Source organism: Necator americanus, chromosome IV (genome assembly GCF_031761385.1).
Source record: "Necator americanus strain Aroian chromosome IV, whole genome shotgun sequence".
Classification (NCBI taxonomy): Eukaryota; Metazoa; Nematoda; class Chromadorea; order Rhabditida; family Ancylostomatidae; genus Necator; species Necator americanus.
This window is the reverse complement of record NC_087374.1, coordinates 27760708-27787775: the sequence shown is the minus strand read 5'-3', so window position 1 is coordinate 27787775 and position 27068 is coordinate 27760708. Positions and strand designations below refer to the sequence as shown.

At 39.6% G+C, this 27068-nt stretch overlaps 3 protein-coding genes across 4 annotated transcripts; 1 reads left to right on the top strand and 2 right to left on the bottom strand.

The window, feature by feature from the left end:
• Nucleotides 1-80: 80 nt before the first annotated feature.
• On the bottom strand, nt 81-23136 carry RB195_002943 (uncharacterized protein; the record flags this gene model as incomplete). 2 transcript variants are annotated; one of them, XM_064200411.1, is made up of 11 exons in its annotated part: nt 81-179; nt 648-816; nt 875-952; nt 1017-1107; nt 1190-1262; nt 1329-1470; nt 1543-1632; nt 1719-1816; nt 1911-2031; nt 6831-6951; nt 23043-23136. In XM_064200411.1, 11 exons carry the CDS (start codon nt 23134-23136, stop codon nt 81-83), a joined length of 1176 nt encoding a protein of 391 aa, XP_064056292.1. The 2 variants fall into 2 exon arrangements, with proteins under 2 accessions (XP_064056292.1, XP_064056294.1); XM_064200412.1 differs by lacking the exon at nt 23043-23136 and having other exon boundaries at nt 6831-6901.
• On the top strand, nt 16797-17078 carry RB195_002944 (uncharacterized protein; the record flags this gene model as incomplete). Its single annotated transcript, XM_064200413.1, has 1 exon — nt 16797-17078. The coding sequence occupies one exon, from the start codon at nt 16797-16799 to the stop codon at nt 17076-17078; it is 282 nt and encodes a 93-aa protein (XP_064056293.1).
• Nucleotides 23133-26751, bottom strand: RB195_002942 (uncharacterized protein; the record flags this gene model as incomplete). Its single annotated transcript, XM_064200410.1, has 4 exons — nt 23133-23175; nt 23472-23578; nt 23665-23739; nt 26614-26751. The coding sequence occupies 4 exons, from the start codon at nt 26749-26751 to the stop codon at nt 23133-23135; spliced, it is 363 nt and encodes a 120-aa protein (XP_064056291.1).
• Nucleotides 26752-27068: the final 317 nt, after the last annotated feature.

Below are 27068 nucleotides of genomic sequence, written 5' to 3'. Positions count from 1 at the left end.
GCAATGAAAAACAGCACATACATTATTTTACAGATATGTACATTCAATAACAATCAAGAAATCAGTCAACTGCGATCTGTTTAGAACTCAAAGTCCCATCCAGATTCGTCGCTACCCGTTGCAAATGAGTCAACTGCTGGAAACGTGAGGAAATTACTCGTATCGACCTCGGATTTTATCTGAAATGCAGAAAAATAAGGATTTCTCCAGAAACAATCTTACGTTCTCTTTGAAATATGTATTCTTTTATCTTTCTTGACTTTGCTTAAAAGGTTTGCAATCAAAGTGACTTCGAATTGTGGGACATCCTTGATTTCTAGGTTTTTTTTTGGTACCATTACCAGGAGCTGTCTATATTCTAGGAAAAATGAATTTACCTTAGAAGTAGAAAACGAGCTCTAGCAATAAATCTCAACAACTAAAGCTCGGAAGACTTGCTGCCGTTGTTTTCTCAAAGCTGAACGGGTTTATCCAGTCGAGCAGCTCCTGGATTTCTCCGTAAAACAAACAGAAGAGGTTCCACGAGGATCATGACTACATGGTTAGATTGCATGGATGACGTCACTATATACACGTCGCTACATTGGAACTAATCCTTCAGTTTCGAAGAAAAAGTTTTCTTTTTGTAGATTCAAAGATCAACTCACCATAGGCACTACTGGTGGCTTCATATTCCGGGCACGAAAGTCGGCCCAGTCAAAACCGTTAAACCATGGATGCGAACGAACGTCGTCGAGGTGACCATAACCCAAACGTAAGCCCGGATCTTGTTTACAAAGTGAAAGTATCAAGTTGATAGAATCCTTTGTGAAATATCTGGAAAACTCTGCATTATTTCCATATCCAGGCTCAATATCCAGGTAGTATCACCAACCTTGGCCATGCCCATTTATCAAAACCCCTCAGAATTGCGTTATATACAACCATGGGGTCAGAGTTCGAGAAAGGTGGTCTAAAAATGGGCCAATCACAACACAAATTTTTCAAATGTGACATGAGTATTATCGATAACTCACGATCCAGACAGTAACTCGTACATAAAAATCCCGAGAGCCCAGATATCCAGCGAGGTGTCATGACCCTTGTTCAGGACAATTTCCGGAGGCACTGAAGTGAAGATAAAAATAAATAACGACCAAAAGTAAGATGACAAGCATCTACGACTTTATTAAAAGAAGCATCCACTTACCGTACTCAGCCGTACCGCAGAACGTCCATGTTCTGCCCTCAGGTCCTATTCGCTTCGCAAAACCGAAGTCAACCTAGAATAAACATTAGTTTTGGAGCCGAAAAAAAGCTGTACAAATTCCTGGGAACCAAATACTTACGAGTTTCGGGTATCCACCCCTATCCAACAACATATTCTCTGGTTTCAAATCTCGATAAACAATCTGTCTATCGTGAAGGTATTGTAACGCTTCTATCGCTGCTGCACAATAAAATCGTGCCGCTTCGCTATCGCACCGACCTCTACAAGTGAATTTCTGTTTTATCAAGATCGCAGAAGGTTTTAAAAAAGTGCAATAAAGAAATGGAACCAACCTCCGTTTCAAAATCGTCCACACTTCACCACCCAGGCATGGTTCCATGAGCATATAGAGCTTCTCGGCATCTTTGAAAGTCTTATGCAACCTACAATTAAGCACTACCGCAGTATTGCGTAAGCGTATCGCAAAAAATGTGGTATTTGGGATAAGTACGCAAAAATTACGACTTACTTCACAATAAAAGGCGAATCTGAAGACAACAGAATTTTTCGTTCAGACATCACATGTTTCTCCTGTTTCAAATCCACCACATGCTTCTTGTTCATCACCTGAAAATCGACAGTTGCTAGGCTGGTCGATGCTCTCATGTTCGTGCGCTCAAGCACTTTCTGGATTCATCTGCACTCATGCTTTCCAACTAACCTTTAGTGCAAACACTTTTCCGTTTGCTTTCACCAATTCGACCCGACCGAATCCGCCGACACCTAACGTCGCGATACGTTGGAGTGCACATAACGATATAGAACGATACTCGTCAGAGGTGCTTAAAAGAAGGTCAATCAAATAGTGAAAAAGAGCTGAAGAAATCATTTTAAAAAAGGTTGTTCATTTAATTACAGTTAGTTCCTGCTTACGAATCTATAGCAACAAAAGACATGTAACTTCAGTTGAAATGTAGGTGTCTGCAGGAGAAAATATCAGATGAAAATGGTACGTCAGGCACCTGCTTTTGTAACTCATTACAATTCTATTGAGCACCGTTCACTTTCCTGTACCGTACCCGAGAAAAACTTCTCCTCTTCCATTCCAAAACTTCAACTAGTTTCTTTCTTTTCTGAAGTACTGCTAGCATTAATTATGCTGTCTTCTTTTCGTTCTATAGTGAAGCTGGCAAGGTGAGGTGTTTACATCAAACCCAGCACTTTTTTCCCTTCCCGTCAGGACCGTCTCATCAATATCGATCGCTGACCCCCACCCCTCCATCTAAGAATAGTTGACCGGCACGATTCCCATCATTGTCTCTACATATCAATCGTATCGTTAATCAGACGTTTGGACGCAAACACGTGGATTGCGTCAATTGACTCCACCTGCGCGGCACCGATCTGTTTTCTTCTCCTAACTCTAGTTGTTTTCTTTCTAATGATTCTATCTCTGCGCATTACCGACGACGCAGTCAGCCGCTCAGACACGTCAACGTCATCAATTGCCAACAAACACACGAATCCAGTTACACACGGAAGTGTGAGGTGAGGCTCATCGCAATGAGCCGCACCATCTCAGACCGGATGTGATGTCGTCGTGTTACTGGATAGTGCAATTAAAGGCATCACCCCACGAATCTGAGGTGGTACGGATTTCAAGTGGAGTATTCGTATACGGGATTGTAGATTATCGAGAGGAGTGTGATTCCGTCCATTTCTTGCTAATTGACGTAAAAAACGGACCGGAAGATGCGGCGCGTGCACAAGGTTGGCGCGCTCCAATCGAACTTCTTGTAGGAAATAGTGCGCCGGAACGCTCGAAGCCGTATCTTCCGGGACGTTTCCTACGGCAATTAGGAAGAAATGAACAGAATCACCCCTCTCTCAATAATCTACGATCCCGTATACGTATGAATACTCCACCGGAAATCCGTACCACTCCAGTTTCGTGGGGTGATGCCTTTAACGCAATCACATCGACTGGTTCATCAAGTCGATCGGTACGGGGGGTCATAGGCATCTACCCCCTACAAAAAACAACGTAAATTACCATTGACAAAATAGTTGATAGATCTTTTTAAAGAGCAGCGTTGCACTGCCATCTGCGGCGGTTTTGTGAAGAACCAGTCTTGAAGAGTTAATGGGTTTCTGCAAAATGCGATCGCAGTCATGTGCGTTGAAAAGTAAAGAAGAAATGAAGCAGTACGACCACTTTTTAATTCTAATTCTAATCAGCCGACATCAAAAGAAGAGTTGTTATCACTCAAGAAGGCAAATATTCTTGAGAAAAGACTAGCTAGACACACGTATGTCGTGTTCTTTAAAAAAAAAAAAAGAACAGTTATAGATGACAGGGAAGTTAATCGTAAAGATATCAGTAGAACATAATGAACGGGTCTATCCATCTACTATGAGGCTCCCGTACCGTATGCACAATAGAAGACAACAAATATTTAGTCGTTTTCTGATCTCGATTTTCAGAAATTTCACAAAATTGCTTATATGGCTTACATGCTACAAATCTCCATTCCACTCATAAGAATTCAACAACCTTCAAATGAATGGGGAAATGACTATTCTTTATCTTCTCATGGATGAAGAGAAATCCATTAAGCATAGACGGAATGGATTTGTTTTTCTCCCATCGTTTAAATTTTGGTACACTTCAATTCCTCCGTTCAGGTAAGGTTTCAGTCACACCACTTTACTCTGACCTTACTGGAAACTATAGAAGTATTAACAAACCAAATAACTTGTCCAGCTTTGATTTTCGTATTTTCAGAAATACTGGCTAAGTATCAGGTGGTCCCATAAGTTTTTCTTTCTACTTTTCTGACATTTTTTTCCCACTCAACAACAATGATATTCTAATCAACAGCATAGCCACCAGAATAGATCAGAACTTATCGGACCACTTAATTGGTAATGAACCTCTATTCTTTTTAATTCTTGAGTATTTTTTTCCTTAAATTTACTTTAATTATGGCTTGTTTGCTGCCTTTGCCTTCTGTTCTCCTGCCGAAAAACTTACTGCTTGTGCTGCTCATTTATCAACACAGTCCTCACTCTTAATCTTTTACTTTAAAAACCGCACACATTCGTTCTCAAGTACTCTTCCACCCTGTCTCTAAGTTCAACCGAACCAAAACAAATCACCTGACTCGGCGAAAATTTCCCTTATCTATGCGCCCCCTAAATGACTGCACTCGACCCACCCATGGCGGAGTGTTAACGGTAACATTTCGTCCTCTGCTGATGACAACACATTCATCGATCGCATAAAACCATAGGTGAGCAAGGAATATGTGTGTGTGTGTGTGTGTGTGGGCGTCTCGTAAACAGAATGGTGCAAATGGTTTGATGGGTGCTTGGGAAGAATTGACGGCTATGATTATTTCCTACTGGACATATATTTTCTATTTGGACTTATACTATACGCACATGGTGAACATTCCGAAAATCCCCTCTAGTGCAAAGGAGAGGAAGGAAAAGAACGACGTAGATATGACATCACTTTGAAAAAAAAAACCAGAAGACCTAGATGCCGTAGCAAAACATGAGGAATTAAGGGAAAACGAAAAAAAAAAAACTTTTAACAGCGCCAAAAATTACAGTTTCCCAGAAACAACACAGAACGTTTTACTGTGAAAAGTAAGTATTGATGTATACGACTCATTTCTTATGACAATTGCATCCTTAAAAAATTTTTTATCCACCTCTCACCTTTATGCTAAAAAATGCACTTTTCTGATTTCTGTGATACCACCAAACAGTTGCAATAAACACGAATTTTTTCGTGGTATAGGTGTAAAAAAGCACTAAAAAGTAGTATCAAGTATGAAAAAAAATCTGTGAATCCTGCCGGGTTCAAAAAGATTAAGTGCAGGAAAGGAGAGGAATATTCCAAACACTAAAAAAAAACAAAAATCGGTTTTTTCGGAGAAATTCTCCAGTGATTGCAATACTGCACAGATATTGAGCAGATAAAATAATAAATACTAAAGAAAGAAGTTGTGACTCTAAACTGTTACCTAAAATAAATTATAGTATAGAATCACAATCTCTTCTCATTTGTCGATTTATTCAACTTGTTCACATCTCCATATGTACTGTAGTATACGATAATAACAATGTTTATGTAAACAAGTGGTGTAAGAATTACTTAAGAAAAAACTAGACTTAGAACTAGATTGACTTATGTCTTCGTTCAACGTAGCGTACGCAGTCATTATCGTATTTAAATGCTTGTATGACAGTAATGACCGCATAAACAAGCCACTAATCAGTTATTCGGCCGACAAAACGTCTGAATGATTTATTCCGCTGCTTCCCAACGCCCAAAGTCGATACCTTATCAAAAATTTGGCGATTGAACCGCTTCACTATCAATGAATCGATCATAGATCTTTTCTACACCCCCTCAGGCGCATCATTCCCGCCCGGCCGACTGTCACTCGCATCCTAAGTCGTTTGTACACTGAAGCCGGCTAATTTGTTGGTCACAAGACGCGCTGCATGCGCTGAGTCCACGTGCAAATCAGCTGCACGCGCGCCAACACTCACTCGGACACAACACAAAGAACGTGCACAGGCCGGCAAAGAATGCACGCGGCCGGTTCGAATGTACGAATGAAGCGCGAGTCGGCTCCTGTGGGTATAAATAAACTGACACACCAATCGCTGAATAGCACCTACCACCTTTCGTAAATACGCAGAAATGCACCGCAAGAATACGTGGATTGGTAACCGTTACAGTACAAGGTTCGGTGGTTGAACCGAGTCGCTACCAATGAATCGATCACAGTTCATTTCCACAACCCCACTGCGCGTCATTCTCGGCTAACTGGCGCCGTAAAAATGCAAGCCAGAATACGTAGTTTGGTATCACTTACAGTGAAGAACTTTTTCTCGTTAATGATAAGCACGATGAAATCTAAAGATAATGGAGCGTCCGTAGTTCCAGCTACAAACACGCAATATTGCGGCCTCGAAATGGGTAGGGTCTAAGACGATAACAACTGATTCTTTTTCACCACATCTGGTGAAAAAATTTGGCACGGCTGGAAACCAAAAATTCGAAAAACAGCAGGTGTTTTTAATATTGTAGCATTACGAATAAAATTCCACATGGAGGACATAAAAACATTCTACAATCGGGGACTAATGCTGAAAAGCGCTGTCGTATCACCTCGTACTCGTACATTAAAGCATTACAAAATAGCTATATGCCAAAAAAAAAAGAGGAAAATTGCATTTTAACGTAAAATTGAAGAGAACACGAATTCCGCAAACGCAAACGTCCGTTCCAATGACTGAAGGATTTCTCTAGTTTCATTACGAAAATCATTTTCACCGCTTACTCAAAACACCTAGAAATCCGGGTGGCTCGGGGCCCACAGCAATGTGAAACTGTAGGTTCGAAGAATAGAGTAGCATTCGTAACGAATGCAAATTATAGTTTCCAGATAGCAAAAAGTTAGAGAGAAGAATATTTACATCTCGTTCTGCGGAACGTTTTGGGAAGATAACCTAGGACAACAAAAAACAAGCGATTATTCACTTACCGAGAGCCCTATTTTTGTCGTAATTTTAGTTTTTACGTAAAATTGCACAAAAATAGGAACGACGTGTAACTCACCTCAGTTGTGGTTTTATCTCATCATCGAGATTTGTTGTATCAAGCGCTTTACAAAGTTGATCAACATGCATCCTTAGTATTTGCCGTTCCACGCTGTGCGTGTAGTTGAACGCTTTGATTTCTGCAAATGCAGAAATCTTCACAACACGACTGTAAATTGTACTTTCGCAGATAGTCGGCGTAATCAAAATTAACTAGGACAACACAAGTACAACAAGAAGAGACCAAAGCCAACAAATACGATGTCAGGACAACAAGAGCTAGTGTCCTCGGTATAACCCCTAATTCCTGAGGTGATGGTCCCGGCCAGCTCACCTCTCACCCCTGAAGCACCGAAGACGAATGACTCCGGCCAGGATTTAATGTTTTCTGGCAGCACACACAAAAGAGGGCGGGTCGGCTGGACACGCCCATTCACGTGCACGTGCTCTATCGTTGAATTTCAACGAAATCCAACAATACCGAAGCCAATTTCACTCGACTCTTTGGCGCATGTTATAACGCTGATAAAAGTGGTAATGAAAACGAGTTCGGTGACAGTTTGAAAGGCTCAGAAAAACCGAAACACTCGGGTTTTCGAGAAAAAGCTGCGTGGAGAATTTTATCGCTTAAGACGCTCTGAATATTTACAGATTCCAAGCGCATTTATCTACCAAAATACAGAACAGATTTTTATGGTCTGAAAAATCATGCCATACCTTGTCACGTCAACTTCAAGATATTATACTACATCAATTTTCCTTGGATAGTTACCCCGCCCGGGAGAAAAAACTAAGGAAAATATTCCTGGATGAGAATAATTGCTGAGAATGATTCTGCGGAAAACACGTGAAGCTGACAAGGGCGAGGAAAATAGACTCCGAGCTATGGTGTAACAAAAGGAAAGTGGAGGAGAAAGCACGTGAACACAGCGTTCAATTCCGTTTACTTCCGTGACATAGATTTTTCTGTGAGCTAGATTCGCAGAGTAGAAGTAAACATGCGGACGAAAAAACAAATAACAATCAATAAACGATTCCCAAAATTTTTCTACGGTACGAACACAAGTTGAATCAATTTCAAATGGACCCACGACAATTTTGGGCGTGATCCGAAATGGGTGGGTTGGTGTGAAAAGCGTTTGATTTGTAATAATTGTAATACTTATTAATATTACGATAAGAACCGAGTGAACATCAACGGAAGCAGTTCTCCTACCACTTTTCTTATTGTACCCCTAAAAATTTTATTTGCGCTAGACGACTGTCATTCTAATGAGTCTTATAACACATCAAATATGTGGTTTTTTTTTTGGTTTTTATGATGCGCACAAAAATCTTTAGAATTAGAAAACTTTGTTTAATTTTCCATGACCATGTGATTTTCTGAACCGGTTCCATTCCAATCATTCACAATTTAATTTGATTTAATTAGTGAAACTCGATAATTTCTAGGAAATCACGTCCAACATTAAAGTTCCTGAACCTCTACGGTGCCTAAATGGACCATGATTGTGAGCGTCCAATCTCAAATCAGATCAAGATCAATCAGCCAGATCAAAAATCTCTCCAAGTCTCAGTTCAACTCTGCGTCCAATAACTTCGGCGAAAACCTATAATATGTCGTAAACCTTGTTGGTGGTTCATACGACAAGTTAACCGGATGAAAAATGCTCTAAATAGAAGTACTGCTCCAGTGATAACATGAACATGTCGTGCGAAACAGATCTCTGCTCAGTGATTGCGTTATCAGACTAATCCGACGACGTTACGATGCCATCGTTTGGCACGCACTCGTCTATGAGAAATTAGAACCTCATAAACACTTCAAATTCCAGTCTATACCGTTAAAAAGCAATATTTTAGCGACATCTTAATAATTAGCAATACTAACTTTATTAGGAACCACTTGGTATTGATTAAAGAATTAAGGAACCACTTGGTATTAAAGTCCAAACTAAAACACCAAGGATCAACATAGTTTTCCCGAAAAACAGATTAAGACAACCTTCAATCATATATATTTTCCCCTAAAAATTTCAATGCGTAACTTCTGGAGACCGTTAAAAAAACAACGTTTAGCATTGTCAATTGCTGAAGAACAACTTCACTTCTCCATAAAACCAGCCACTGCGAATGGCACCTGACCAGAATCGAGAAGTACACAAGCAAATGATTAATGAGTGAGTAAATCCTGCGACAAATGACATACGTGCCAAAACATCGGTGGATCATGTGACTAACACGTGCAGGTTGATTTAAGCTGCATACTTTGTGTGCGCCTAGGATTAGTTTGTTCGTTATGCACGTCACAGTGAGCAGCCATCTTGGCGTCGGACTTTATTCTACGGAATACTGTAGCAGCATGGCGCACCTGCGCTTGTTCTCGATAAGGTAAACAGTGTAAACAGTCCTAGGAAAAGGGTAACAGTGTAATCAGACAAGAATTCATTTTAAAGTAGACGCACTTATCAGCTGGAAGTTTGTCCTTTAATTTAACTGCCTAAGTGCCATTAATGAGTTTATGACTTTGGAAGGGAAAAATTATCGCATGGATAGTGTGAAAGTACGTAAAGGTAACAAGGAAAAAAAATAAATAGTCGATAAAAAAGAAAAATGTAGCCACAGAGAACAGCACCTAAAGCTCCCCAAGTTTCCCGTACAGATACGCTAAAAAAAATTTTTACATTTCTGTTAAAACCGAAATAAGACAGTGCTGAAAAAAAAAACGTGGGATCGAAATCTTCACAAACTGAAAACAAAAAGGTTAAATAATGAAACAAAATTATGTACTCTGCAGTGGCGGGTGTGGCATAGTCGGTTAGAGTTCCGTTGTAGCCACATGGTCGAGGGTTCGAAACCGCCGTAGTGCTCACCAACCCCTAGATCCCTGCTGTGTCGATAAATCGGCCCCCGTAAGTCATTGTCAAACCTCAACGATCACGAATTGCAGTAAAACGTCTTGAGGCATCCAAAATTGATTGAATCGACAGTAGCTTTATCCTGACCTTTTTAATTATGCTGCACCGGATACAGTGGTAGTAACGACTTCAGCTACTTTAGATCACTACTGTTTTACTATACACAAAGATTATTCTTTTTTGAATAGAATATCGCTACTAACTTCTGTCACATAGCCCATCCCCGGAGGACTAATCTTCAGGAATCCTTGGATGTGGATAAAGCCAAGTTTTTAAAATACCATTCGAAGCCGTTGATTTCAATTAATAATGTAGGTTATTTAGTAAATTCTAAGTACTGATTCTAAGACTCGTAAATGCATAAATGTTAATAAATAACATAAATAATAATAGCATAATAATAACATAAATTAAGTCTAGTCAAGGTTGTTAACGCCACTGACACATCCACTCCAGATCTCGATTCAAGATTCAGGATTCAACTGAGTACATAAATGAACCAGTGGACGTTACCAAGATGACCGAAGAAAAAACCCATCACGAGCACCACCTTTGAACCCTTCCGTTGGGTTAACAAATCGTATGACAGGCTCTCGGATAAACACGTTGGCAAAAGCTGATCAGCAATCTCATTGATTCGTGAACCTTTACACGATTTTTTTAGACTACATAGCTCAAAAGCCAAATCTACACTTCTTCAGAGCTACGTGAGGTTTCTAAAAATGTACTTAGTGTGCTAATGGTTCCCAGAAAAATATAGGAAAACTAGGCAAATTCAGAAAAAAATTCTTGCTTCTCAAACCGTTGAGAGAACCTCGGAAACCCCATATGCAGCTTCCACAGAAGAATTTTTTTCGTATTTCATCTATGGCAGACTAGTATGTGGGATGTGAGTGATGGAGATGACATTGTTTTTCTTAGAAACTATTTTTGAAGAAATATGGAAACTAAAAGCAAACATCTTTTGCAATAACTGCCCAAATAACACTAAAAAGAGGAAATGAATGGAAAGTAAATGAGGAAAATAGAAGAAAAACCATTCGAGACGACAGCATCCCTCTCCTTGAGAACAGACGAAACTGAATTGCTGATGGAAAGAATTAGCATACTTGAATAACATTTTAAACGTCTATATCAGCAATAAAATTTGTTGAAGCGGAAAAAATGTAGAATAAAAAAACCATAAACCACAAATGGTCGGTTAAATGGAAACAGACGGAACATGAAAGCAAAAAAAAAAGAATGAAATAGAAAAAATGCACGTGTATAGAAATAGGAAGTAAGTGAAGCCGCTGCGATAACGTCTCCTCTTCTGTTGATAAATAGCGTTTCATATTGCAGCGCGATCACAACTGCTCGATGAAGAATAACAAATACAACGCAGTTCTATACAAAACGTCCCCCAAAAGTTCCCCAAATCTGCTGGTTGATCAAGACATTTCACACTTTGATGTATGTTAGCTGAAAAAAAAAGACAAGGACAAATTCTTCTTCGAGTAACACTAACTCCATATCTGTTTGGGAACTGGGTTCATAAATTAAAATCACTTGATGTCCCGAATACTTCCATCGAAATCCTATTATTTCCTTCAACGTATGCGATTTCGATGAACCGAAGAAAAAAGATAAAGGATAAAGCGCTGACGTGGAATAATCCCTCTGAAATATGCGTTAGAGCAGCGGTGTAAGGAATCGAAAGAAAGAAAAATAGAAGCTAAAAAAAGCAGGAAGATAACTTTCGAATGTAATTTTTCTTATGAATTAGCTCTGTTCCATATGTGGAACGGGAGGAGAGGTTCCCGCCGTCCAGAAACCACAGCGGCTCGGCGCAAATCTCTTTCGCGAAAGACATGACCGCGTCACGCTCGGATGTCTTTTGCTCCAGGACTCTACGCGCTGGTCCTGCGATAAAAATCGAGTATTTCCCGGAATCTCCTTTCAGGTCCCGTTTCACTTTTTTATTAAACGGTTTTTTTTCAAAGCACTTCTTCTAATGATTGTGTAATTCTGTCCACCTAAGGTACAGTTTCAAGTAAAACCATTTTTCAGTCATACGAAAGAACACGTCCACATAAATTATGGGGGTAGAGAGACAGTTGTCCTGTGTTCGATGAAAGCACAGCAATTCTCTTTAACTACCTTGCACTTTCCGCAATTACACAACGCAGTGCCGCTCTTCACTTCTAGTCCACTATCCACCAACGATCATTTTTACTACCACATGTATCAGCTCCAATTTCTAAAGTAAATTCTGAGTGCGCAGCCTTCTACAAAGATAAGAAGTTTGCCTTTCAAGTAGCCGAACACTTTACTCTGTCGAACATTCGAATGTCAATCGGAAACATCTGCATCGCCACACCAAGACCGATCAATGTGTATCTAAGGGGAACCACTAGCGCAGGGTGTTTTCGTACCGTGCATAGCCACAGTTGAGAGTATGGATACTTGCATCCGTTGATCGATAAACATCAAATCACTGGTTAATAAATGGTCCGGTCTCATCCATACTTTGCAAGTGACACGACTTTCCACACCGACTTCCTCTCCTATGGAGTTATGAAAGTTGCATGTCCCCCTAGATTCTTTAATCAACAGGTCATCGTTCTAAGTCCGGAAACCAATGAGCAAATGACTAATTGTATAGACAACAGCTGGAACACCGTCGTGGGAAAAAACCGGGCAGACATCACGGGACGTGATCGTAGCAAGACAGCGAAACTGTTGTAGGGGAAACAGCTGGAACAACGGCATACGGTATCACTAGCAACCACAATCTCGGAATAATACGTGCGGAATACAAAGACTGAAGTGCTGCAGAGGGAGAGTGATAAACGGAAGAACAACAGCGGCCTGGCACCGGTGGTGTGCTGACAAAGAAAAGACGACCAGAAACGATGGAGAGCGGTGGGAAGTGATAAAGTACAGTAGCACATTCCACGAAAATTATCTAATCCTATTTCCCAGCACCGTAAAAAAGCTATCAGCGACTGCCTAAGAACAGCAAGAACAGCAAGCGATATCCGAAATTCGGAGCAGCGCAGAACTGACGTTAAATAGCGGTGAAAGTGAAAAATCTTAGAAGATTTAAATGTCAATTAACACCCAGTCGTGATTACAGCAAAAAAGAAACCTAATCCTTAAAAAAATGTGGAATATCAAAATTGTCAGAACGAAACACCATTCACGTAAATTTCATAATCCATGGGGTAGTCATCGAACCATTTGAAAAAAAAGAAGATATTCCATAGTGTGCTGCTTTAGCATACCGTTGATAAAATTAATTACTGTACGAATGTGCAGCTTACAAACGACAATACAATATGAAGTATCTTTTTTTCGGATTAACGCAAAATCCATTACTATCTAACATATTTTAATTTTCAACTTTTAATTTATTTCAAGAAAATTTATTACCCGGAAATGATTTTTGGTTTCAACATAAACTAAAGGTTCGAGACCCCCGAAACATATTTATAACTTTCAAGGCTTTCTACTGCATAATTGTGAAAATTAATTTCTATTTACATAGAAAAGCAATCAAAGCAAAGTGCAGACTTATCAGAGAATTGAAATTACTTCCTGGAGTACGTTTATGGTGTTTATGGTGAGAGAAGCAGTAAATAAACGAATAAATGCCTTATTTGGCAGCAGATTACGAGAACAAAGTCCAAAAGATGAAGCAGGCGGCCAGGTGGTGGTCTCAATTAATGGAGATCTGATGATGCGAAGATCAGCTGTGTACACCTGTTCTACACATGTCGATTGTGGAGTTCAGAATGCTAGGAAATCAAAAATTCAAATTATGTGGAAATAGGTGTGGCCCCGCTCTGCTCATGCATCCCTAATCGTACAATAGTAGGATGCGGGAAATTCCTTTAGAATATCCCTGCAAGTGCCATCTATTCGATCAAGACAGCTGTTCTTTAAAAAAAATATACATCGCTCTAAAAATAAATGCACTTAGTGTACATCTGCACGTTGGAGATTGACCACAGGGAGATAGAGAGGAATAGGCGGAGAATCTCCCTGGAATTCTTCCAGAATTTACCTGAGAGCGACACAAAAAAAAGATTTCTCAGAATAAAACCACAAAAAGAACTGGATTAAATCTAAAACCCTATTTTGCAAAACATCATTGGTATTCACACATTTGTGGCAACAATAACTAGAGATGGACAACTAATCCCAAATTTTCGTCAAGATAATGCTAGACCCGTCGCTGATTTTCTGTTTCTTTAGAACTCGCCTGCTTTACTGTTTCAATCCAGTTGCCCATTTTCGCAGTGCAAACAACACAGCCTTGGATCGCAAAAAGTTCCCTATGTCTTCCTCCGACAAAAACAGCAAAACTCTCAGAGAACCGGAACAAGGCGATTCCGCACCAGTTGTGCTAGTTTTTTTCGAGACAACACAAAAGAGACAACACATCTGAGTCCTGCAGCAGATTCCCTCGTAGTTTTAAAAGGAAAAGAATGTAGAAGAAGGCAAAACATATAGGGGTCGTGAGAGAGAGCTCAGCGAGTTTCACCTAAGGGGAATCAGGGATGTGTCTCAGGAAAATCTCATGGATATTATAACCAGAGAAATGGAAGAAATCGCTTTAACCTACTGATGACAGTGTTCTTTTTCTGAGTATCCGACGATAATTGGCTTTTACGAGATATATCTGAATAAATAAATAATAATAAATAATAGTGGGCCAAATTAAACAGAACCTATCTTTAAAAATTAGAAAATAATGAAAAATAACTGAGAATGAAAAAAGGTTCGGCTGACCGGTGGGCCGCGCATCAGGGGTTAATGGACCACAAAGGCGTTATGAAACAGGCGCGTCAACAGTTCAGTGTATCCAGGAGAGAAGAAAGTTCTCGAACGCACAACGAGGACTAGGTAATTATTCTTCGATTGAAATGTTCCGTCTCTATGTAATCCTTTAATCGTTCGGTAAAAGCCGCCGTTTTCCTCAGGTCATCCAAACAACCAATCTTTACTGTAAAGAACTGAGGTACTATCAATAACCTAATAAGTAATGCTAACCTGTGCAACCGCCATTACTATTAATGATGCCCCAGCATATTGGTGCTGATGTCCTTAGAATCTTCTTTTTCCATCGTTCAGCTACATTCATTTCTCTGCTGTTGTTTCTGAGGTCGCTGGGTACTAATGCACTCATTTTCATTTCCTCACCCTCAAAATCCTACTTTGAAATCCAAGCACACTCGTTTGTTTGCGCTCACCAAAAGAGCTGGAAGAAATGCAAAATAAATGAGTTTGCTTGAATTCTTTCGAGTTCTCTCTGGAGAAAAGTAGTCTCTAAAAACAGGTCTGCACGATCCAAAAGATTTTCGCTCTATGCATACATGTAACAGAAGGAAGCTTTCGAACCACATATCTCAGTAAATAAATTTATTTACAACACCTTATCCTGCAGAAGGAGGATTTCGATCGAACGAAAAAGAAGTTCTCGTTATCCGCAATTTTTTTTCCATTCAGAGGTGGGAAAATTGCTATTGACTATCGATAAACTTCTACGTTTTGCTCTTCAATAGACATGGTATAAACACCTTCGGAGGCGACCATAAAACAACACTAAAGAACTCGCTTCACCCAATGACATAACATTTCGGGCGTTCGACAAAAACATTTCCACAACTGGTTCTGCACTAAGGTCCACGTCATTACAACATCGTAAAATTTATACTGCAGACTATGAAAAAAGGAACGTTTCTGAGTACACTTCTTGACTTCTGCGAACACGTGAAGAAAGTGTAGGGGCTGATTTCATTTCCGCTCTCATTTCTACCCTACTGATTTCATCTCCACTTCTCAAAATACGTCAGAAAATCAAAGGCAAATGCAAAGCAAAATGCTGTTGCTCTGAAACTCAGCAATGATTTGTGATCATCGCGGCATAAACCGGTCTATTCTTGACCTGCTAATCTTCAACGACAATATTGAAACAACCGCATGTTCCGTTTACATTACAGGATTTAAATCAGAGAAACAAGCATCTTGCGTGCACAGATCCTGATTTTCGGCCCAAAATCCTCATGGAAAATGTGGATGGTCGTTGAAAAGCACAGTCGAACAGCAAGCAAACGACGTCGTCCTTGCTACACTGAGTCAGCAATTAACGCCAAAAAATGTTGCTTAGGATTAGAATGAATTATTAAAATACGGTTACGGATTGGAACAAACGAAGAATTCCAAATCGACTCGACTGCGACCGTATTTACAATGATGGGGGACCTATTTACAAATGACCTATATCCCAATAATTCTTTAATTGTTCACAAATCGTCGGGTCCGAAACAATGACGCTGCAATAAAAAAAGAAGATATATTTATGATCAGCTCCTTAAAATAGCTTTGGTAGGCAAATGTTAGGGGAAGAACATTATCCTGCAGGAACAAGTGTAGACAACATTGCCAATTGCGAATTTTACTAGCAAAGCACCTACTGCCAAATAACCTGATAACTTTTGGGACTAATCACAGGAAAGGATTCGAACCAGGATATGAGAGTACTCATACATTCATACAGCCATTTTTTCAACACACAGCGTGGTCGACTAGTCAATAGTCAACTACTTATGTTTCACACCCATAAATAACTCACAACTTTTGTTCTACGGGTTTAAAGGCAGCATATTACAAAATTGAGGTAGTTTCCTCAGTAGCCTTCACTAGTTTTACTTGAACAGGGTGGTGAGGAATGAGAACTCATCGATCTTCGACCGCTCACTCGCTGGCACGGTGTGTGCACGAGGTTGGGTAGCGTTTTCACGCACCTCGTAGAAATAAGCGCAGTTTCCCACGCTCTTTTTCAGGACGATTAGGGGAAAATGAACGGGCCCACGTTCATGCTCGTCATCTACATTCCAGACTCTATATTTTCTCATTGTTTAAAAATACTTCAGTTTGATGACACGCTGTCTTTAATTTCTGCATTAATAATAAAGCAAGAGAAGCGTTCTATCGAATTAGCGCGAAGCGATTTTGAGTGGGCCAAAACAGAGTGGGAGGGGAACGTGTGTCAAGCAAAGAATGACCATAAGTTACAGTAGATGCGTCGCGGCCACCTGGTTGAACGCATCCGACTACACGCATATAACGGTGCTTCCCACGATACCCTAAAAGATCGCACGTTCATGCGAGCGTTGGTTGGATGCAACGCAGTCGGTAAGAAGTTCCGCTGTGACTCCACGATTGATCGATGGTTCGAAACAGCCTTGGTGCCACCCGAGCTCTTCATCGCTCCGAACACTGACTTCATACATCGACTAATTACCACAAGTCATTGTGTAGGCTGGACACGCGTTCGTGAAGCTCAAAAGATTCTGTACTGAAGTTGGCGCATCCGAACCGGACGGATCAACGCCAGACATTTTTTCTTTTTCATCGTTTATATTTTTGTTCTGTCACATTGCACAAAAACACGTACGGACACTTTGCCGTATTTTCATTCGTTGAATTAATTGCATAGATTGGATTCTCTATTTCTTTATTTTACCATCATATTGTGATATTTGGAACGTAGAAAACCGATATTTCAGGGAAAAAAATCCAAAAAATGACTGTAGGTAGTGTAGCAATCACATTGCACAACACCTGGTCTTTTCTACAGTTCTACAGTTTCTACAATTTTTCGCAGTTCTTCAAACGCCTATAATGGCCTATGGATTTCTTCGCATTCGATCATATGTTCCATTATGATGAATGATGACTGATGATCGTTCATTTCAAATAGGAACGAACCCTCTGGAACAAGAACCCATAAAAATAACTGGTGTGAATTCCACTTAACGTTTTAACGAGAATCACATATTCTTCGTGATCAGCAATTGTGGCTGGGGAACGCCCAGCATCAAATCATTCATAGGTAAGGGATCTTCTTCCACTTCTTGTGGATGAACATGTACAGTAGTCAGAAGGAGAACAAAATTAATCTTCTTTTAGTTAAACAATGAACAAAAAATATTTGTATTTCAGGCGGGAGAGATGGAAGCTAAGAACACATGCTCATTATAATTAAGCTCTTAGCTGACCCGGTTCCGAAATGATTTCTTGAGTCAATAGTTGAGCAGTTTAAGTGTTAGAGTGACAACAAAAGTCCATTACTGCAAGTAAAAAATTACAAGGGATTGCACAGAGTTTTCGAATTGACCGAGAGAATCAGGCTCTGAAAGAAATTATTTTTATTCCATTCTGTGTGCAGAACATATTTGCCAATCATTTTTTTCTTTGCACTATTTATTCACAGCGAAGCTATGGAGTAGGTGGTAGTAGATCAAAGAGTTTCAATTGGGTCGTACTGCGCAAACAATCGCAGGAAAAATTCAGGTGGGATAGAGACATTTTCACAGCTTTGCCGTACCGCAGTGCGTGGTAAAGGATATTTAAGAGGCAAAACAGATCGACAAGTGCGAGTTCTCTGCGGCCAACACGAAGCCGCGAACAGACTGCCTGCATAACTTTTGGCGCATCGACTTTCTACCTCGCTTCGCATCGAATATTAGCTACCAAATCGAATCGCGAATATTTCGCGTCAAATCTAATGTCTAAATCTAAAGCGAAGTTGCTTCGTTGCATGTGCGTTCTCGTGTTGTACCCACTCATTTCGAGGAAACTGTGGGAACGGCTCAAGAGCCAGCGTCAACCTGATAGTTGAACGCTGATTGTCGTTCCAGTCAGGCCGATGCAGCCGTGGAAATTTCATTTTGTTGCACAGGAAGTTGTATGTAAGGAAAAAGACAAAGAAAGAGTTGACGGAGTTCAACTCCAAAACTTCTCGTTCATGCTTCTTACTTACACCTTTCCTTCAGCTTTTGTTGCGCCTTTTGAATCAGTGCCAGTTTCTAAGCTCTTAAACATTTACGTTAAAAATTGATAAATTTCTTTTTTGAGTTCAATGATCGAACAAACAATTAAGAGAAAATGATTTGGTGGAGCAAGGTACTGTTTTCTTTTCTGCAATAGAAATAGGAGAAACATGACCAGTTCCCTTGCTTTTCGTTTAAATGATATGGATAAAGCTAATGGATATTTTCTGTTAGTTCCTACAACGTTTTTCGGTGCATTCACAAAGTTTACCAGTAAAAAAAAAACTAATGCAAACGTCGCTTTTCACTACGCATTCAGAGAGCTTCGAAGAGTCCCGGAAATCAGTCTAAGAGTTTCAAACGACCGACACCACCCTGTTTTCAAAACAACGAGAATTTGTCTTCCAACCGCCATTCGGTGCCGATGAAGAAGACTTTTTTCGTCGACAAGTCAACTTCGTCGATCCATCAAGATAAAGCTAACAGAAAGCTGAACAAAGAAATGTGAAGAATGTGGAGGATGTATTCGAGCGCGTACAGTCCCTGTATGTTGTGCGAATTTCTTAAAGGCTAACATTTTCTAAGGAAACTTTTGTGGATTTTTTCCCAATGAAATATTCTGAACAGCTTAAGGTTGAGCGCCACTTCCACAGAAACTGTATTCTTGTATATGACACCACATATACAAGAATACAGTATATAGTAACCGAAAAAAGTATATATACATATACATACATATACATATACAGTACAGTATATATAACCGAAAAAAAAACGAAGGATATAAGCCAACAAAAAAAAGGAAAAGGAAATATAACTGAAATACTTATTTGTTTAATATTTATTCAGATTTATTTGAGATCATTTTGTTTTTGGACATAGAATGTATTCTACATAGGACCATGGACATCTGAGACAAATGAGAGACCAAACCAAGATAAATTGCGTTTATTTTCAGCCTGGGCGGGTGTGGTGTAGCGGTTAGAGGTTCCGCTCCATGCACAATCGATCGGAGGTTCGAATCCGCCCTAGTGCTCACCAAGCTTTTCATCACTACATGATCGATAAATTGGCACCAGACTTGTCTGGGAGGATAAAAGCACTGACTTGACACATCGGCTAGCCACCGCAAGTCATTGTAAAGGTCAGTTACACGTTCGTAAACCTCAAACGATTCTGAATTGAAGTGAACGTGGGGGCGCATCCCAAGCGGATTGATCAACGCCAGGAACTTTATCCTTTATCCTTTTATTTTCAGCCTAGTTTAAACCAACATATTTCACAGCAATCTAAACAACTTTTTCCAGATTTCACTGCTGCGCCGCGTGAAGTTCACATGTCCCTAAGGGCGGGCAGTTCTGGTGTATATGAAACAATAACCTTCATTCACACACTCCGCCCAGCTTTTAGGCTTATGAGATTGAAAAAATGAAGAACATTCGCGTTCAAACGAACCGTTGTGATGGAGCTTCACAGAAACATTGTGTTCATTCAAAAATTGATTGCTTAGCAGAAAGAAGATCGCTATTATGTCCCAGTTCGGTTTCAATAAAAATAAATAAATGATTGAAATAATACAGAGTTCAGCGAAAATAAGAAAGAAATTAATTTGAAATGGTGGAATCAAAATAGTTCCAAATAATCTAAAGATTCATTCTGCCTGGAAAGTTAGTTATTAAATGTAAGACTTCTCACTCTAGAATTATATCCCTTCCCATCTATCACAATTAAGTCGGTATTTCCAAATATTGGAACACACTTTCACTTCAATAGGTAATCTGTCTTTCAAACTAGAAAAAGTATGCAAAGAACATGGAACTTTTCAAGTTTTTGCCTCGAAGTGTCTTCGAAAATACGCCTTATTTCAATTCCTTGGAAATCCCTTGATTCAGGTATGTGAGCAGGTTCAGTAAATCGACTTCGTCCAATTTTTGTTGTATCAGTATTCTGAGCAATCTCGAAATTGGCACGTGAATAATAGAAATAATAGAAAAAAAATATTCTTGCAAAGAATTATTATGGAAACTGGTTCATGATTTCTGGTTAAACATACTGGAAGCACCCTGCAAATGGATTCGCTCCCCTCATTGTTGAAAAAAATGTTTTCATGCTATTTACAAAATAATGTCGTTCAAAGTTATTTCTTACTTTAGGAGATCATGGAAATTGCTGAAGTCATTCTAAAACATGGAATCATAATCTATCAATACTAATGTGTAATACATCAGAACAAACGACAGCATGGCATGAAACCTACCAGTTCCTAACAAAGGGACGTGTTAATAGCACCAGCACGCAGAAAATGTTCAGCATTACCAATAAATTCACTGCAATTAACAGTTAGGGAAGGTTGAAAAATTTCTCCGTATAATTAAAAACACCCATGATTCACCCAACGCCTACTCCAATGATACATCAAAACCTTCACACTCGTAACTCGAGTGGTTGCAGCTCTCAATCTGATCGTTTTTTTTTTGCACTTTTATTATAGATGATTAATTTTGATTTTTTATTGCTTTATTCTTTATTTGAATTACAATATAACAACTGTTACATATTATAATATTATAAATGTCTTAGGTTACAGTCATTGTGAAAGATTCTCCTCCATCCATCTTTGTAGTCAGTATTCAATAAAATTAATGGGGAAAATATTATTGAAATACTGAAAAAACAAAGATCTCCAGCCTTCAATGAACGTCCAATATGTGTACACCCAGTTGGCAGCCGGTTCTCTGCACACGAACTACTTGTGTTTTGAGGGATCCAGGAAATTCTGCGATTGTTGCTTTCCATTTACAAACATATCACACACGCATTGCTAATCAGCAAAAGATTCGTTGAAACTGCTCATGACATACCGTACTTCTTCACATGGTTAATCACATGTATTTCAAAGATTTCCACAACTGAAAAGAAGAAAAAGAAAACAATTACGAAGCTTTGGAACAAAAATATCGGGAAAACTTACCAACATGTGATTAACACGTGCTATTTAGATGTCTTAATGCTTCAGAATACTTGGTAATAATGAAAGTGGAAGTAAACATTATTGGTTTTTGCCAGTATACAAAAAAAAATTGGATTCAGCACAATTCTACCCTAAACATCGTCCAGCTGTCTGTATCTCAAATATCGTCGAAAAAAGCGTGAGTTCAAAACGTTATGAACCTCAACCTACGCATGTTGGGACCTCTTACTAATAGATAGATAAATGTGAATCAATTCCTGGAAAGGTGTGACTGATTAACTGGCATTTTAAAACTGGCATAACGGGATTACTGTGGATTGGAGACATGAAATTAGCTGTAGAGTGAAAAATAATTCGAATAAAGCAATTGAAAGAAATTAATGAGAATGTAAATAACAATGACCACTGCTCCTTGAAGTACGCAAATAGTTGCATAATGTAAATGCAGCGTTAAAAGTATGGTTACCGTCATTTCGCATTCTACACCCCCTACCGTCAACAAGGTCCCATCCTAATCTATGACATTGCCAATGACAAAAAGCTACGCACTCTTTTAGCTGCTTTCATGCTTGCATCTGCGTGCTAGGGCCGTGGTGGACACCAGTAGAATCTCTGTGTGGGTAGCGAATGTAGATGTTCAGGGTGCTTCCTACTTGACAGATCAAGCTGTTTAGGTTGGTCACCATAAGGTTTTCTCACATTCTTAGTAAGTGTTGCCAAAGTTAAGAGAAAGCTAAGAGAAGAGAAGTGTAGATCATACTGAAGCAGAAACGGGTCACTATGTGTTGAAGGAACGTAAGTACAAAAATAAGATTTCTCATGCTGCTTTATTATTATTTATATTATTTCTTCCTTTATCTTATCTATCTTTATTATTTATTTTTTTCTGGAAAATAAACTGGAAAGTTGAAAATAGATAAATTAAACAACCATAATAAAATATAATAATACGTAGTAAAACATAATAATAAATTATTTAAATAATTATAAATTGGTGCTTGGGAAGTTCAGGAAAGTAATAAAAGAAGATTTAGCACCGCTCTATCTTTTGAACCGCATTTTTTTCAATATCTCGCAGGTTTAGGCTATACACAGGGTTATGGGGACACGGACATGTTATGCTCGTGGGAGTTGTCAGAATAGCTTTTTTAGCAGAGCTATACATATAACCCTATCATAGCAGAACCCTGCAGCTGTTTCTGCTGACAAACACGTGAATGACATGCTCTCTTTAAAACATCTCGAACAACGCCCTCAAAATCCGCTCTACCCAGGGGAAGTATATTTTTGAACGTAGCAGGAGAAGTCAAAGGTTTGTTTTCGGAAGGTTAAAATGACAAAAAAAAAGACTTCAAAAGAACTAAATTGAATTAAAAAAAGACAAAACACCACAGCTGTCAGCAGACATTTCTCCTTCTCGGAAAAACTTTCTCAGGAGGAACGAACATCCGGAATACGGATGGAGATCAACGAAGGAAAAACTGCAAATGAAGAAATGAATATAAAAACATTGTACGAACCTGTCCGCAAGTCAGTACATAGACAAATTTCATATGAGCAGTGAGCGGCTGATCCTCTCTCAACTTCATTTCTACAGAGACATCCCACAATCATACCAACATCTCACTACTAATGGCACGAAACCGCTCACACCTAAGAAAAAATAGAAACATGATGAAGAAACAACGCGACTCCGGCTGCATATAGCGGTGGATCTTCAGTCACGTGATTCTTCGTCATGCGACTGTATTAGCCCACAATGAAAAACATCATTTCGTGCGCGTAAACAACAGCTGCTCGATTTTAAAAGCAAACGGAACTTATTGTTGACCATTCGGTAATTTTGCTAAACTAAACAGTCGATGTTTTACGGTCAACAAAAACGACATGACCTTTGTTCCGAGGATGCGTTTTCCAGTACGTTGGAACTGCGGCATGGATTCACTAACCTCATTAAATGCTCTTTCATAGCGCTTCTTCTTCGTCGTACTGTTTCAATCATTATCGAATGGAAAACAGACCTATCGACTGCCCATAACTCACAAAAGCGGAGCGTCTAAAAAGAGAGAGAGCCAGAGATCGGGTTTGCAGCATAGAAAAATGACTGATAAACATATTTACACTATGCGTGTTGCAGCCCACCTTTAATGGTTGCAGTCCGCCAGCGTTGGTGTAAAGCTGCCAGTTCTCCAAATAGTTCACCCGAGCGCACAATTCCTATTGAATATCGTCTTGGGGAACTTCTAGTACGCCATCTGCATAATACTAATGCATAAGAGAATAACACATGTACTCATATGAGGTATAGTCGAGTCAAAACGATATGAAGTTCGGTGCAGTGACGTACGGATGCTGTACTCGAAACAGATGCGGTAGAGCGTAGCAGTAAGAATCCAGTTAGGAGAGATCCGGGGAGACCCTTACTAGCACCATCCTTCGCTGCAGTTGGCGATGATCACACTTAGATCGCAATCGCTTGCTGCATTGCACAGTTTCGAGCGCAACCACTGAGCTTCCTATCATTTTGAACCGATATACTCACATAGCCATTCGTCACGTCCGCAATTTCATCCACGTATAGCTTCTTATGAAAGAAAAGGAGGGAAAAAGACCTTCTCACCTTGCACGACGTACACAGTATTGCCAAAATCACCTTGATTTATGACCACTGTCCCAGGTGCCATCTTGATGATGACCCATTCTAAAAGTTGAACTTATGATGCTGCAAGAAATGCATCGGATTCAAGTACACATAATCAATTTACAAGTAGTTGGGCAAGGTCGCATTGAAAAAACTAGTATTTCTCCCTTTCATTTAATACATCCATGTCCAATATTAAACCCCATCAAGATCAGGGTAACTGATGTAGCATGGATTTAAAGGCATCACCCCACGAATCTCGGGTGGTACGGGTTTCAGGTGGAGTATTCGTATACGGGATCGTAGATTATGGAGGGTAATTCCATCCATTTCTTCCTAATTGCCGCAAAAAATGGTCCGGAAGGTGCAGGCTGCATGCGCAAGGTTGGAGCGCTCCAATCAAACTTCTTGTAGAAAATAGTGCTCCAGGACGCCCGAAGACGTATCTTCCGGGCCGTTTTTTACGGCAATTAGGAAGGAATTGACGGAATCACCCTTCTCTCCATAATCTACGATCCTTTATACGAATACTCTACCTGAAATCCATATCACCTCAGAGCTCGTGGAGTTGTGCCTTTAAAGAATTGAAGTAGCCTTGTACATCAAGAAGAGTTCTCTCGAATGGTATATACACTTTAACAAATAACGCACAAATAGTTTTGAAGTAAAATCCAAAATAAGATCGCTATGAACTTATTTACCAACGTAATAGCTCTACCTTCCTAATGCGTACACTCGAAGGTCTGAAAACTTTTGGTGAAAGTAGGGTCACCTCGAGTAGATGGCTATCGGTCTTGTATACACAAGAGTATTATCTATAACAGACGATTCCTTTCTACACCAATGGAGTATTTATATTTCACTGGAAAGCAACATTGCGTTCCGAGCTTTTCTTCTGCCAATTCCAGAAAAGTTCAGATGGAATTAGTACCGGATTGAAGGTTTTTCCCGATTTCTCCGACTTGAAATAGACCTTTCGGCGCAAGAAGGAGATTCTAGTGGAAAAACATAATTGATTTCTATCTTATGATTTTCAGCCTTACTCCAGAACTTGCGAATCATAAGCAAAAGTCGAGAAACTTTATTTCTCCAAGATTATTTTCTATGCTCTTAAGAAGTGAAATTTGAAAACAACCACATTAGAGGTAGTTTTGATAGTTCATTTTTCCATTTGTTGCCGTGCTTGGTTAGATTGTGATCCGGAAAAAAAACTTCGACGAAGGTGTCCGGTTCTCGAGGTCAGAAAAACATTGAGAGGTGACGGCAGTAGTAATGATGAACAGTAAAACATTATCTCTATAGAAAGAAAAAATCACTTGTTACAGATTCTTTACTTTTAAGAGACAAACGGAATCGCCCTCTTACGCATAACTTAAGACCTCCTACAAGCATAACCCACCTGAAACCCGAGATTCGTGGGGTGATGAATTTAATTTAAGCGTTATTAGTTATTTAGAAATTAAGCAAGATTGCTTACCGCTAATCTTCAGGGGATACATCACAGACCCTGCTCGTCGTCTAAGTTGCCGAGAAAAATATTTGTCAATAATACATTTTTAATACATCGCGAAGATCTGGAACTGATTCAAAAGAACCACGTCAATTCCTTTCTGTCCGAACTAGTCGCGCTCATTTTTTATATCGATGGAAGTGAAAAGAACAGTTGGCCTAAATACAGTATTCAAGCTTGTACCAGTAAGTTATGCATGCAATCTATGAAGAACTTTCAGGCGTTACAATGTCAGGATTCCTCTTATCTATAAATAAATGCGTTATAAATGGAATATGATCCAATTTTACACAAATACGCCAAAAATATGATGTGAACCAACTTTCTGTTGACGTCCGTCAGGTTCGCTGATATTATTGAGAGATGGGTGGCGTGCTTGAATGACAGCAGACAGCTTCAACGGATATTAGTGAGGGGCTTATTATTTAGGGGCAGACTAGCAAAATGAAATGAACAAGAAGTAGAGAATGAAAATGAAAATAAACAAAAAGTACATTTTGACGCGACCTTATGAGATCAAAAGATCCGAAAATATGGTTTAAAAAAGGGAAATTTCAAATAGGGACAAAGATAAAAAAGGATCCAAGCAATCAACATTTAGGTGGAATAATTATGCCACCTCTGATCTAGAACTGAGAGGCAATAAACTACCATTGCGAGCTTGGATGAATTTTCTAGTTCCAGTTTCAGACAATTCAATCCCCCTGTCACTAGGAATCCCTCCACGGTACGTCTTATCGAAAGCGAAAATCGGTGATGAATAAATCGATAGATCGATAAACACTGATTTATGGCTTACACTGTTGCGACTGGGGTGGGACCGACCATCGCGAACTGCAGCGATGAAAGGTGCTTACAAGATGTTCCCTTCTCTCCTCCAACCTCCCCCTCTTCGATCTTAATTGAAATTTAGCGGAACCATGCCATACTCGTAACTTACGTCGTCAGCTTCGTGATACGCTGCCTTCAAAATCAGGCGAAGTGTAGCACTACTCGACAAACTGTGGATCTCTCGAATTGGAACAGAAGTCATCGCCGGAATTCGCTGTGCGGAGAAGGCAGGTAGCGTGGCGCTCATGTTTGCTCAGAATGTCGCTATGCCCGTCCGATTAGAGCACGACAGAGGGAGAAGGACGTGTGTGCCAATTACAGAGAATATGTTGGTTACCGTGGATGCACTACGATTACCTGAGGAAACGTAAATAATAGCAACTACATGTGTGTATTTTGCGCTCCATATGCGTCGATAGTTGAAACGAGGAAAAAGAAAACAGATTTCGATCAGGACAGCAGCACAAATCGCTTTCGCAACATGATTCCGTTATGCTTGCGAACCTCTTGAACGTTGCTTGAAAACCCATGCTCAGTTTCCGCGACGTATTTGAGTCTCCCTCT